The sequence below is a fragment of the Leuresthes tenuis genome, unplaced genomic scaffold, assembly GCF_036924035.1.
Source record: "Leuresthes tenuis unplaced genomic scaffold, fLeuTen1.0.hap1 SCAF_2, whole genome shotgun sequence".
Classification (NCBI taxonomy): domain Eukaryota; kingdom Metazoa; phylum Chordata; class Actinopteri; order Atheriniformes; family Atherinopsidae; genus Leuresthes; species Leuresthes tenuis.
This window is the reverse complement of record NW_027325356.1, coordinates 6,233,309-6,246,696: the sequence shown is the minus strand read 5'-3', so window position 1 is coordinate 6,246,696 and position 13,388 is coordinate 6,233,309. Positions and strand designations below refer to the sequence as shown.

The 13,388-nt window shown below is 37.7% G+C and overlaps 1 protein-coding gene across 1 annotated transcript in view; it reads right to left on the bottom strand.

Annotated features, from left to right (window-relative positions):
- LOC140301508 (protein kinase C-binding protein NELL1-like) overlaps positions 1–13,388 on the bottom strand; it is a 250,729-nt gene that overhangs the window by 33,768 nt on the left and 203,573 nt on the right. The window contains exon 15 of the mRNA XM_072379984.1: positions 5,127–5,222. Within this exon, the coding sequence (XP_072236085.1) occupies positions 5,127–5,222 (96 nt within the window). The remainder of the gene's footprint in view (positions 1–5,126; positions 5,223–13,388) is intronic.

Sequence of the window (13,388 nt, the reverse complement as noted above, 5' to 3'; positions counted from 1 at the left end):
AAAAAGTCAGTCAGCTCATAAAACACTATTTTGTAAATTATATATGTAATCCCAGCAGCTTTGACAAAGAAGAGGAATATGTTTGAACTGGGAGTTCATCACTAGGTGAGCTGCTCAGTTTTTGATTCCTTTGGAGTGAAACCTCAGAAAATGAGTCGGTTATGGAAACCCACTGGAGAAAGACAGGCAAGCCTCAGAAATGGATCAACTAGGGAGAGGATGAAAAGATCAGTGATAAGATCAACTCAGTTCCCATCAGCTTTATATTCAGATGCTCTGAGCCTCTTGGGGTACAGTATAGACTACAGAGGAGAAAAGTCAGAAGAGCTGTAATAGTTTTTATTACACAGGAGGAAGGTGAAGTCAGAGGATACAGAGACTTCAAAAGATGGGAAATAGACTGAGACTGAAATACAGACACAGAGAACATGGCATACACACTTTTTAAACATAAACCTCCTGCACAGCTCATACAAGTTGCCCATGGCAAGACTTCAAGAAAACCTCCACAAATACAGACTGCAATTTAAAGACATGGGAATATTTTTTATCTCCATTTTACCTCCAAAGCTTTGGTTTTGTTTCTTAGCTTTAAGACACAGTAATGTGTGCTTTTCAGATGCTTCCTGAAACTGTGCATGGCAGGAGGATTAGCAACTGCGGTGGCATCTGGAATCCAAGTAAATGAGCAAATAAACATGAAATACTCACTTCTTTGCATAAAAATTATTTAAGATGAGGAAACTGATTTGGAATTAAAAGTATGGAAAATTTCCATGGCACAAAAGTCATTTTCTAAACTTAAATATTGAATGTTTTAACAGTGTTTAAACAGTAAGAGGAATACCTGCAATGAGTTGAAGCAACTACTAATGAACAAACAGACAATACTAATAAATAATTGTAAACATAACACTAAGGTACGCTTGTGTCCTCTTATCTTTTACACTTCAGCAGCTTTCAGAGCTAAAAGATTCCATTACAACAGAACTCCTTTAACTTCCTTGAGCTTCAGCTTGATATATTTTTCTAACACAGAAACATCTTTAAACATACAACATTATCTCAATACATTAATTCAGACTCCTGTATTCCTGCCACTGCTTTAGGCAAATTTAAACTTTTTTTAAAAAAATTTTACCAGTTATGAAGAGTTTTATACACCGTATCTCTCTATCTTCTGTGAATGAGTTATATAGAACATGTTGAGGAAATCTGAGACACACAAATATGTGAGACAGAGCGATTTAGCACAGCATTGCATCTGTAATAACCTCAGGTACCAAGAACAGCAACAGGGAGGAGTCTCTCTAGTGAGATGTCTATATTCTCTGTCCCATTCTAGGAGGAGCTGTTTCCTGCAACTTATTTTCTATTTTGCATAATGTTTTCCTTCCCTCGTTCTTCTGAAGTTTGTCAAGGAAGAGCAACAAAATCATTATGCTGATGCGATGTTGCTACTCATCAAAATCCAACTAACTGGCACATATGAAGTCTGGGTCAAGATGCAACAGCAGAATGTTGCGTTTGGATATAGGTTTTAATTATCAGTGAACACCACTGCAGAGTCAGTTTAACACATTCATTAACAGTTTATGCCATTTCTTGGGGGTGGCAGTTGGGGAGTCTTAATTAGTTGTGGTCGGCTTGATTTGATAAAATATGTTTCATTCGGGTTGTTATGATTATTTGCCAGTGGTTCAAATATTTAGATCTAGGATTATACATCTGAATTAGTTTTAATATGATTTTCCCTACAACAAATTCGAAGTGTTGAAAAGAAGAAAAAAAATCATAAGCAGCTTTTCAGAATTATAGAGACACACTGGAACAGCCTAACAATAATTTTTTTCCAATAATCTGAGAGCTGAAGTAAAAAAGCAGCGCTAAAAGTAAGATTCTGACGTACAAAAACACAGACACACAACAGAAGTAGACACAACAGAAGTAGACACAACAGGTGTACCTCAGGAATCTCAGAGCAGAGCACGAGTTGACTTCATCTTTAAAGCAAATTCACAGATTTGCATGCAAACATGTTAGATGTGTTTGACAAGAGAATCAAAGCAGATTCAAATGGGATGCTACTCATTATTAACTTATCTGATCTCATAGACACTTATAGTGTTACTATGCAGTTTTACTTGCATGAATGCAATAAAAGCTTTAAAAATGTGTCTTTTCAAAGGTATTCATTAATTTCTAACTCATGAAAGGCACTTGATTAGATTTTTTGGGTAGCCATTATTTGCCTTTGTGGTCATTTTAAGTGTCATTGCGCTCTTTTTTGGTCATATTCTGGACTTTTTAGTATTTCCATTTGGACATTTTGATTTGTTTGTTGTTGGTTATGCAGTGTGGGTTATTTATTTCTATTTTTAGCTGTTTTGTGTCTAAATGTCGCCTCATGTATCTTTGAACTGAACAGCCTTCAGTGTCTTGGTGGTTATTTTATGTATCTGGTTATTAGGATTGTTTTGACTCTTTGCTATTGTTTTGTGTGTTTCTTTGGTGTTTTTGAGTTGTAGTTATTCCATGTCTCTTTAGAGAAAACCAATAAAATTCTTCCAAAATGTCTGTCCTAGTCAGTCAGTCTGCCCTATCACTTTATGTTATATCACAGTTTGTTTAATCATGTTTTGTTCAAGTCATGTTTTTCCCCTGTCACGTTCAGTTCACTCAAGTCACCTGGTTAATTGTTCTCAGCTGCACCTCATGTCACTGATCACTCCATTCATAGTATTTAGCTTCCTGGTTTACTTTCATTCATTGCAGAATCCTCACTACCCTTTCATGATCTCTCCACGTCTTGTCAAGTAAGGTTTTGCCACCATAGTCATAGTCTCGTTCTTCATAGTCTGGTTTGTTATTTTTCCTTAGTCTTGTTATTTATAAATCATAGTTTTGTTTTGTTCGCCATAGTTCTGAGTATTTTGATGATCCGGATCTGCCGCGCCTTTTGTTCGTGCTCTCTGTCTATTTTTGTTTTTGAACTAAAAGAGAACTGCATCTGGGTCCTACCTTCCCACGATCCTGACACAAAATAAATATATCTATGAACCGCTTTGTCCTAAGTTTCATACATTTAGGCCATTCTTTGTTATGTCCTCTTGATAAATATTTTAATAACTAATAATATGTCTGTGCTCATGCTTAAGCAGTTTACAGCAAAATGACCTCCCATCTGTTTGCTTGGGTAATGTTCGGGTAATCTGAGATCTGTCATTAAGGGGTCATCAGCGGACACGCCCCCAGCGACTCAGAGGAGAGTGCACTGCTCATTTTCCTGTGATATTAAGAGCAAATTTTATTTACTTGGTGATTGTTTTGACAGTTTATGACTGATGCTGAATGATTAATCACATATTTGTCAATGATGTGACATTCAGACAGCAACTGAACTGAACTTAAATTTGATATGATTTCTTACACAAATGAATTTGTATGTGTAGGTTATTTTTAGAATAATTTTTCCTTGTGAGTAGAATTCTCAGTGTTAGCTTACCGTCAGCATGCAACACATTTCATTAAAAACAATCAAGATTTGAATTAAGATAAGTTCTTATGTTTTTGCTTTCTGTTAATTAAGCTGTGCTATGTAACCTAATTAAGTCTGATTAATTAGACATGCACAGTGTTGATGTAACTGTGCAAGTTTTACAACAATGACAAAAAATACCAGGATTTATTATCAGAACAGATCTGTGATGAAACCAGTGTTGAACGTGAGGAGACTTTGAGGACATCAGCAGCTGAGGCCTAACACTACATAAAGAAATGTGAACATTTATGTCAAACCATAAAGAGAAACCATGGAAACATGCTGCATATAGCTGACCTGAGAATGTAGTGCTTTCTGTGAGCTGGTTAGTGATTTCTGTAAAATTAGGCAGAAGAGGCTGAAAGTTTAATAACAGAGAGATAAAAGTGTATATGGAGAACAGACGAACACAGAGGATGAATGAGCATGTATTGATGAAAAGGAGTGAAAAAGAAATGAGTACTAAGTGAGACATTGCAAAGGGAGGGTGAGAGAAAAAAGCAAAAGAGGAGATGACAGATTGGAAAGAAGAGTCAGAAATGAAGGAGAAAAGAACGACAGAGAAGACAGAGAAAGGATGGAGAAAAGAAGGTGAAAGAAAGGAAAAGGGAAATTAACTAGTGTGGACGTCTGTCGGGGGAAAAACAAAAGAGGAGTAGAAAAAATGGTAAGAGTAGAGGAAAGATAGAAAATGGAAGATAGAGAGCCATGAACGATGGAAAGATGAGCAAAAGAAGGCGGGACAAGAGCAAAAATAGGAAAGAAGGGGGCAATAGGATGGAAGGAGCAAGTAAAAGTGAAAAGTGAGGAGAGGACTAGGAAAGGGGCGCTTGAAAGGAGAAAAGAAAGAAGACGAGCATAAGAAAATATCAGGAAATGAAAAAGGGGGGCATGTGGAAGAGAATAGGGAAAAGTAAAAATGGTTAATGGATGGTTGAAAGAAGATAGTAAGAAAGGGGGAACAGGAGGAAGAGATGATAAATAAACGAGGGAGGGAGGAGAAAAAGAGGAGAGCAGAAAGAATTATGCGTCTCTTCTATGTCTCTCATGGGATCCTCCATCTCTACACTGCATAATTCAAATAAAAAGCTTCACAGATTGAGTGTTAATGTGTTTTTGTGTGTGTGTACATGGTTTCATGTTTATCGTTCCTAATGGGGACTTTAAGCCGACTCCACACCAACTTGCTGGGTTATGTGTCACAGAGGGGACAAAAATACACGTATGATGGGCTTGTGCGCAACCGGTGACCTACAAGAGCACCACCTGTGCACGAGCGGGAAGACAGATGGATGCTGAATTAGCATTTTTTCAAAAAAAAGGGTCAGAAACTGAAAGTACTTCCTGCTGCACTGCTATATGATTACTACATTGATATACGCATCATACCCAGCATCTACTTAAAAATGGAAAATTTTGTGGACAGTGGCCTACTGAGATTGATTATCAAGGTGTATTCAGTTGTCCATGTGCATATCCACATGATAAACACAACATGATGCTCAAGATGACCTTTAATTAGCAGAGGCAGTGAACCAAGGCAGACAGGTGCAAAGTTAGATGAAGCTGGGTCCTCAGATCTTACCTGTCTCACAGTAGCGTCCTGTAAATCCTGAGGGACAGACGCACGTGTTCGGAGACACACAGGTACCACCGCTCCGGCATCCCTCCTCACAGAAGGCTATAATAAGGAAGACAGGTGTATTATTGCCGTTTCTTTTATGTCCTGAATATTACAGAAGCAGCACAAAACAGCTTTGAATCTGAGTTTAACAATTGGTGAAGGCACTTCAAGGTAAAAAGTGGTTCCACTGACTATTTTTGAAAGAACTATGACACTTCTGGGAATCAACCCTGGTGCTTTCTGGCATTCACGTGGGCTTTAAAACGATGGCTTTCATGTTGATGTATGCGTTTTAGAAAAATGCACATCAATAAAAAAGAAAAAAATTCAAGCTCAAAACTGTAAACTGTCCTCATATCCATCCATCCATATATCCATCTAAATCTCCTTTAAAGCTGCTATATCTAATGAAGCTACTCCACAAAGATGTAAAACTATCAGGGTTATGTTATGGAGATATCATGTCATATATCCTATATAACATAACATTGCATTGATAAAAGTTTGATCAAAAAACTATGTGGAATGTGCTGATTTTATACAGTAACTAATTCACTCACTGTTCACACAGTTTTTTTGCCCTTCTTACATGTACTATATCACACTTGAAAAGGGTAGAAGACACTACTTACTGAAGGAAGTTAAACATTTGAGAGCTAAAGCAAGATGTGTCCCACAGGAGTTGATTTAAACCAAATTAGAACTAAACTGAGCTAAATTAAACTTTACTATTAACTTAGAAGCTGAAAATGTATCAGTGATGACTGCCTGGCCAGTAAATGACAAACACTGAATCAAGTAAGATCAAGCTGAATAAATAAATCTGTTTTGCAGGTAAACAAATGAGTCACATTTAAAGTTCTGGTATATCTTAATATGACTTTACTGACGTGGATTTACAATTGAAAGCAGCAGAGTAAATATAAATAGTAAATACCCGTTTTCTGAAATCAGTGACACTCGGTTTTGTACTGTAATTTAACTTGAATATAATACCAGTCGAAATTGTGCAAAATTTACTAAATGGGCAGCTGTGTCAGAACTTTTGACCGGTTGTGTGAATATCAAGAATTTGCTAAAATTTGCCAAAAGTAAAACTGGGAATAGGGGGTCTAGTATTCAGTATATTTAAAATGCATTGCTGCATGATTTGAAAAAATCATCACTTTAAATTCTCAGGGTTGGACTATCTGGATCAATCCTGATAACGTGTTACACATGGTTGCCACACATACAGTTACAGTATAGTCATAGTAGATTTCATTTTTTGAACTCAGACAACTCTGTGTCAGCTTCCTGATATGTTTTGCAGACTTGTCTCCTTGCTGCAAGAATACATTTTTGTGTTAATTGTCTCCAGCGACTCTGAGCCTCATTTTGAGAGAATTTTATTGACAATGGTAAAAGACCAAAAAAAGGGGGAAAACTTATAATTTACATTAAATAACATGGTGCAACAGAGCTAATGTGATGGTGACCTCAAAAGACAAGATGATTCATAGTTGTTAAAGGTGTGGATTTACTTCACTTCTGTGATAAAATTCTGGGATTGCTGTGATTCAGTTTAAATTGATTCATTTTGGTAAAAAAGAAATAAATAAATAAAGGGTGTGAATGCTGCTGTGACAAACCCCTCATGGTATTACACCATTACACTATTTTATGCCTTTTGACAGTGCAGCCTTTTGCTCCGCCACTGTTGGGTTCACTTTTCTGCAAAACACATTTGTCAACAACAATCATAAATAAAACTTCAATTTGGCCCAAAAGGGACAAAAAAAAATCCCAAGCTTTAACTTTTCTGTAGAACAATGCACTTTGTTGATAAGTCACAGAGTGACAGCTCATTCATTTTGCAGATATTTGAGTGAGCATGTGTGCACAGGGGTCCCACTGCCTTCTGCTGGAACCAGGCTCGTAGTGCAAATGGCTGTGATTTGTTCTGTGAGAGCACATGCTGCTATGCATCAACAACTCCGAGACAAACACACCAACGAGAAGAGGCAGAAACATTCTCCATGAAATGGAGGGAAGTGTAAGAGTAGTTAAAGCAACAAAATGAGAACAACAGCAAGAAAGGAGAAAGAATGGTTAGTCAGTGCTCAAAGCGAGAAGGATTAAACCAAAAAGAGGGCAGACTTAATTGAGTGAGTTCATTAAAGAAAAATTACTTGAGTATTTCTAAGCTTGATTAATGGCATGACTTAAAAGATGAGCCTTAATGGGCAAAAAACCCCAAAAACTTTTTATCGTCACATATACACAGATATTGTGTGGGCACAATATCTGTGTGTAATCTGTGTGCACCAGCTCACCTACATTTACTTTATAAATCCAAAAAATAGATCATTTGTTCGCATGAATCATTACTGTTTGGGGGGGCGTAGATATACAAACAAATGCAGGGCAATAAATAAAAGCAGAGTCCTGTGCCAGAAGCTATTAATCTGACTGGTTCCACGATTTAAGAAGTTCTATCAGGCGCTCATTAGGAGCCTGATTGCCTTTGTACTAATAAACCTCACACTTAAAAATTAATTACACTTACACTGACTCAATCTATCTCCAGCTCTAATTATCATTTCACCATCATCAGCATAATGTCTGCCTATCGAACTAATGACTTCAAAAGATGAAGGAACATCACTGGAGCGTCACTGTGGTGGGGGTGGGGTGGGGTGTAGAGCTGAGAGCAAGAGCTTTCTTACCCAACACAAGCCCCTGTCTACAGTTACATTCCTAATTCATTCTCATCAAAGAAAGTCAAATATCATAAAAAAAGCCATACTATAATCATCTACTGAAATTCAGGCTTGTCATTCTGTAATATCCATCCATTTTCCATACCTGCTTCATCCTATTCAAAGTCACGACACAGCTGGAGCCCTGGACAGGACGGCAGTTTATCACAGTCATGCTGTAAAATACCAGTAATCATTTTCTTCCTGGCAGTTATGAGGAATATCAGCGTGCAAGTGAAGGGAATCGCATCAATGTGTTGGATCAACATTTACAGTATGTCAAAAGCGCTGAATTAAAACTGCTTTTTTAAGTTACAGCGTGTAAAAATGATTGACATCTAGTGGTCAATTTGGAGATCGCAGCCATCTCAACTGTTGTCCACCCACTATCTAGCAACAAGGGGCATCTGTATCAGGGGGATAAATTTCCAGCCTGGGAGAAATCAAGAGACTTGGTTGTCATCCTGCAGACCTTTGCGTGAGGAATCACAATTTCCACCATGGCTACATGCTAACCTTTTTATAGAAAGGGGTATATTATACACACATCTTTATGTTTTCTTTATCTAATTCAAAATATCAAAACAATTTTTTGTTTGCTAGAGGTCATTTAGGGCTTCTCTTTAAAGTGTAATCTCTCCTCAAAACAGCTCTTATCATCAGGTAAATGGCTCTTAGATATAATTTGACAATGGATGTGTAATGAAGTTAAATGTCGTCAAACAAATAATAAGAAAAAGGACAAATGAATTGTTTATTCACATATCAGATGATGAATTGTTCCTCTACGAACTGAGGAATTGTAGCTGCAAAAAACATTTCAACGTAATCATGCGTGTTTATCAGTAACTTTGTCATCTCCTTTCTAGAAATCTGACCTGATAGGTCAGTTGGAACTGAGGAGGAAAGGAAAAGGAGAGCTAGTTATTTATTTTTTCCCTCTTACATAGGCTATACATAAAAAGTGTGGTGGTGGTGGTTTTCCATTACCGAGTGGGATTGAGAAGAGAATCAAAATGTGATGCTGTTGTTCAACAAACACAACAAGGAACATGGGGAAGGAGTGGTATTTCACATCCACTGCATTGTATTCCCTCCCGTTTCCTCATTCCATGGTTGTACAAAGTGAAGTGTGTTTCCTCTACTCTGACACTCATGCCTGAAGTTTACCGCTGATGCAACTGATCTCAAGTCTCCGCAAACCGTGTAATCTTGAACAAAGCATCTCACGAAAACTTCCCGTCTCTCCTTCATCGTTCTTGTCCCATTTGTCTTTTGCCTTGTATCAATTATTTGTTAAATTTCCATTTCGTAATTCCTGCTCCTTAATCTATGGCCTCTTCACATAACATTACCAGGACCCAGCTCTCCTTCACTGTAGTCCCCTTGACCTCCTCTAAGCTATCTCACTGCTTAAGTGAGCCAGTTGCTGACTCGTGACTTCCTGAGACATGCTTATACCCAAAGAAATGCTATTCGAGTTTCCCATTACAGGCCCTAGATTGCTTTCCAGTGGGTGGTACGAATGAAATCATTCCGCTCTGTGCCACGGCAAGCAGCCACATTCACGGTCGTTGGGTGTCCAAGGATCCAACTCAGAATTAAGAGCAGGAATATCACAGAGCGCAAGTGAATACTCCACAAATTTAAGCAGCTAAGAAAGGAGAAGAAAGCACTTTGTAATTGGCCAAATAGAGGTGGTATAATTAGCATTCCAAGTAGTACAGACATTGTTAACCTCCTGACAATGATCTCATCTCGAGTAGAAAATGCTAATCTCATGGGCTTAAAGAATTTTTCTGTAAGCTTCCAATTAGCCTGATCAATTAATCAAAGTACTATATGTGATATGAAAGGCAAGAATACTAATAACCTCATCAAGAGCTATCCTTCAAGACAGTAATATTTAGCCACTTTTATCTCATTATCTTAGTTACAAAGAACGTTTACTGCATGGTTTAGTCTTTACATATCTGGCAATATTTAGTTGGGTTTCCTTTCGGTAGTGAAACAAATCTCAAGCGATCTTGTGAAAAGACACTTTTCCATTGACTGATTTGAATCAAATAACCTAGGTTTATTTGCTTTGCATCACACTGAGATGGTCTAATGCTGAGATATCCCCCTTAGCTATAGGTGTTCATTGATATGTCAGCCAGGAACCAGAAAGTCTGAAGATAGACGTGTCGGTCGGCACGTACAGACCTGGCTTCTTTGTTTTTTGTCATGTAAGCTGTATGACCCTGTGTATTCAGTACGAAAGAATGCTTTCCACTGAAGATGATTGTTTCCAGCCTTCTTTGTTACACTGATACAGAAGAAATCAGGACAACTGCACGAAGAAAACCTCCAAACAAGGCTATGTTGCTAGGTGTTGTAATGTCGAAGAAGAAGTTGATGTCTTAACTGGAAACAATAAAAGAGCTCATTAAAAGGAATTTCTACTTTTTTATGTACATCTTCTTATTACAAATGAAAAAAAAAGTAATCGGAACTCAGCTTCTGTCTCTACAAATACAATCCCCTTGATTTATTACTAAAATTCATTATGACATCACATTTGTCTTAGATTTTTATGCATCGAATGATTTATGATATCCACAATGCATCTTAGAGCATGTCCAAAGGAAGCCATTATTGCTCAACTCTCATCCTCAAAAGCTGCTCTCATATGCAAGTGATGTAACCTCGTTAACTCACCACCACTACTGTGGAGGATGAAACGAAGCATGTTACTTTACTTGGAAACAGTGGCTTGTGAATATAATTTGATGTTTATAGCAATTGATTCAGGTCTAATGAGCTTTTTGACTTATAATTATATTGTACATTGCAATTATAAATTGCAAATAGAGGGGTCAAATGAACCAGCAGTTCTAATTATATGTAGACAATTCACCAGCTTCCTATTTTTTTATTTCAAGAAACCAGATAAGTTCATGTTTACTTAATCACAGAACCACAGATCCAGTCGGCCCATTGCCAACACCTAAAACATTGCCAAACACCTCGCCTCCGTCTTAGCACCCCTAGTAGGAATCGCGCCGCATCATATATAGAACTCCACCATCTTTGCAAAGAAAATCTAACATCTGAAATTGGCCCAGAGGGTCGCTCTGATGTGACCTCGTCTTTCACTTGTATACCAATATCAGCGGCTGTGGATACCGCCAGAAAACGTCTGTAGCAAGAAGACTCTTTAAACAACAGGCTTTTCACAAACACTGACCAGAGTGTGTCTCCACTGGCTGAAAAGTCCCATCCCTACAAGTTAAACAGTTCATTGTATGGTTTGTTGCTGTCTTCATTCAACCAAAATTTCTGTGGCACCAACAGACCTTTCTATTGGTACAGCCATCCTTTTACACTCTCCTATTTATTAGATAGAAATTAGACTAAACTGTAACACTTGCACAATGACTTATTCAGACAAAAAGGACTCAATATTACTTATCTGTGAGTGGAAAACGAACAAAATAAAGCCAGGCATTCAAACAGTCAATCAAATGACGATATGATGTATTTAAGGTCATATAGGCAGAAATATAGACATTTAAATATAGACAAGGATTTACATATTTTCTAATGAATTTTTAGCTCGCCATAGTTGCGCTGAGTGAAACTTTAATGACAGAGAAGACCACAGAACTCCCACATGAGTTGCTTTGCAGTTGGAAATTTTACAGAAATGAGGAACATCCCTTTAAGAGTATACACTCAACATTGTGCTGTGGTGTTCACTATCAGCTAAAATCAAATGTGTAAACCTGCACTCATGGTTTCTAAAAGTTTTCTCAGATTTTTAATTTGTGCCTACAGATTTGTAAACATAATGGGGTCTTTTTTTTACAGGTGTGTGCAGGAGTTATCACCTGCTGAGGAGAGTGTGATTCTCAGTGACCTGTTTTCATATCAGATTTTACTGTAGTATCGAATCTGATCATTTCCCTTTCACTTTCTTCCCTCCTTGTGACTAAAAATCAATTCCATCCACCTTTTAAATCTATAAGCATATTTTCTAACATATGCTGATCACAAGAGGGGGAATGCACAACATAAAATATCACAGAGTCTTTTTGAAAACACCATTAGTTTGGTCTGACAGGGAAGCGGAAGGACATCTGTATAATGGATGCTGAACAGCTCCTGTACTCTCTCATCTGCAGCCATAATCTCAGAGGAAGAAAGAAGCCTCCTGCTTCGTTGTCATGCTGCAATGTTTTGGTGTTTAATTTCCACCGAGTTCCCCGCTACTAAATGCACAACAACAGGAATAAATGTGGACGAAGAACTCTGCATTTATGCCTGCTGCAAGAAGGAGCTGAACTGGCCAAAAGAAAGAATTGATGCCAACCCATTTAGTCTTAGGAATGTCTCACTTTGTTATGTATCAGAGAAAAGGTAGTTCACCCTTGGCTGGGCTCTCTGTTGAGCATTTACTGAACATCACAGTTAATGACTTCACTTACGAGACAATAAGAGCCCCGGCAAGGCAGTCAGCATGGATTAAAGATGCATTAAGGGCGTTTTTTTACGGCCATAATGTATCTGCAGAGGGCTGAAAGGGTGGTTGATCAATACTGCTGACATGACAATTAATTCTGCCAGGTGCTTCTGGAGATTTCTTGCTCTGGTACGGGTCTGCGTGCATTTCAAAGTGCTCAAGGATGGAGGGTGTCTTTACAGCCCATTTACAAGCCATTTTATGTTTTTATTGTTCTTAAATGACCTGATCCAGAAACTTTATTTGGCTTACTCATTTACTCACTGTAAAATATATGCCATTTTACTGTCATGACTTGTTCAATAAAATCACTTTTCCATACTGGACAAATATTATACTTAACACTGTTGATAAACTGTGTAAAATTAATATAACTCACAATATATTCAGTGATACATTTGTGGCTTAATTATGTTTCCTTTCAGGCATGTGATAACTGTCAGTTGTCAGCTGTGAGATCTTTAATTAAAACAAAGCCCATTGGTGAAAACAAAGCAACACTGTTTTCATAGACAGTTTGAAAAGTTGCCTGTAAAACCAGATGGCAGCAGAGGGCTGAGCCAACACCGAGGTGCCATTAGTCTGTTCAGCAGCAAGATTAAAAAACGAGAACTGACAGGCAGATTTTTTTTATTCCACAATTTCTGAATGTAAAACAGCTGTCAATGTTTAAATAACCCCCTTGGGAGTCTTAGGTTCCCTTTAAAAGCATTCATTATTACACTTTAGGCAGAAAAATACAGTTATTTTTATTTTTTTGGCTTGCGTACAGCTAACAGCTACTACAGAGCTCTGCTTAGTGCCACTTTAAAGTGAGAGGGATTGCCGTCCAGAGAGTTAGACTAATCTCCCAAAAGTATGTTCTATAATCCTAATCCAAAGTCTTTATAAACATCTTTTAAAAAAAGTAAATACTGTATAAGCATGCTGTGAAACTGAGTTTAAAAGACAGAGGTGACACATTGCTACTTCCAGTCA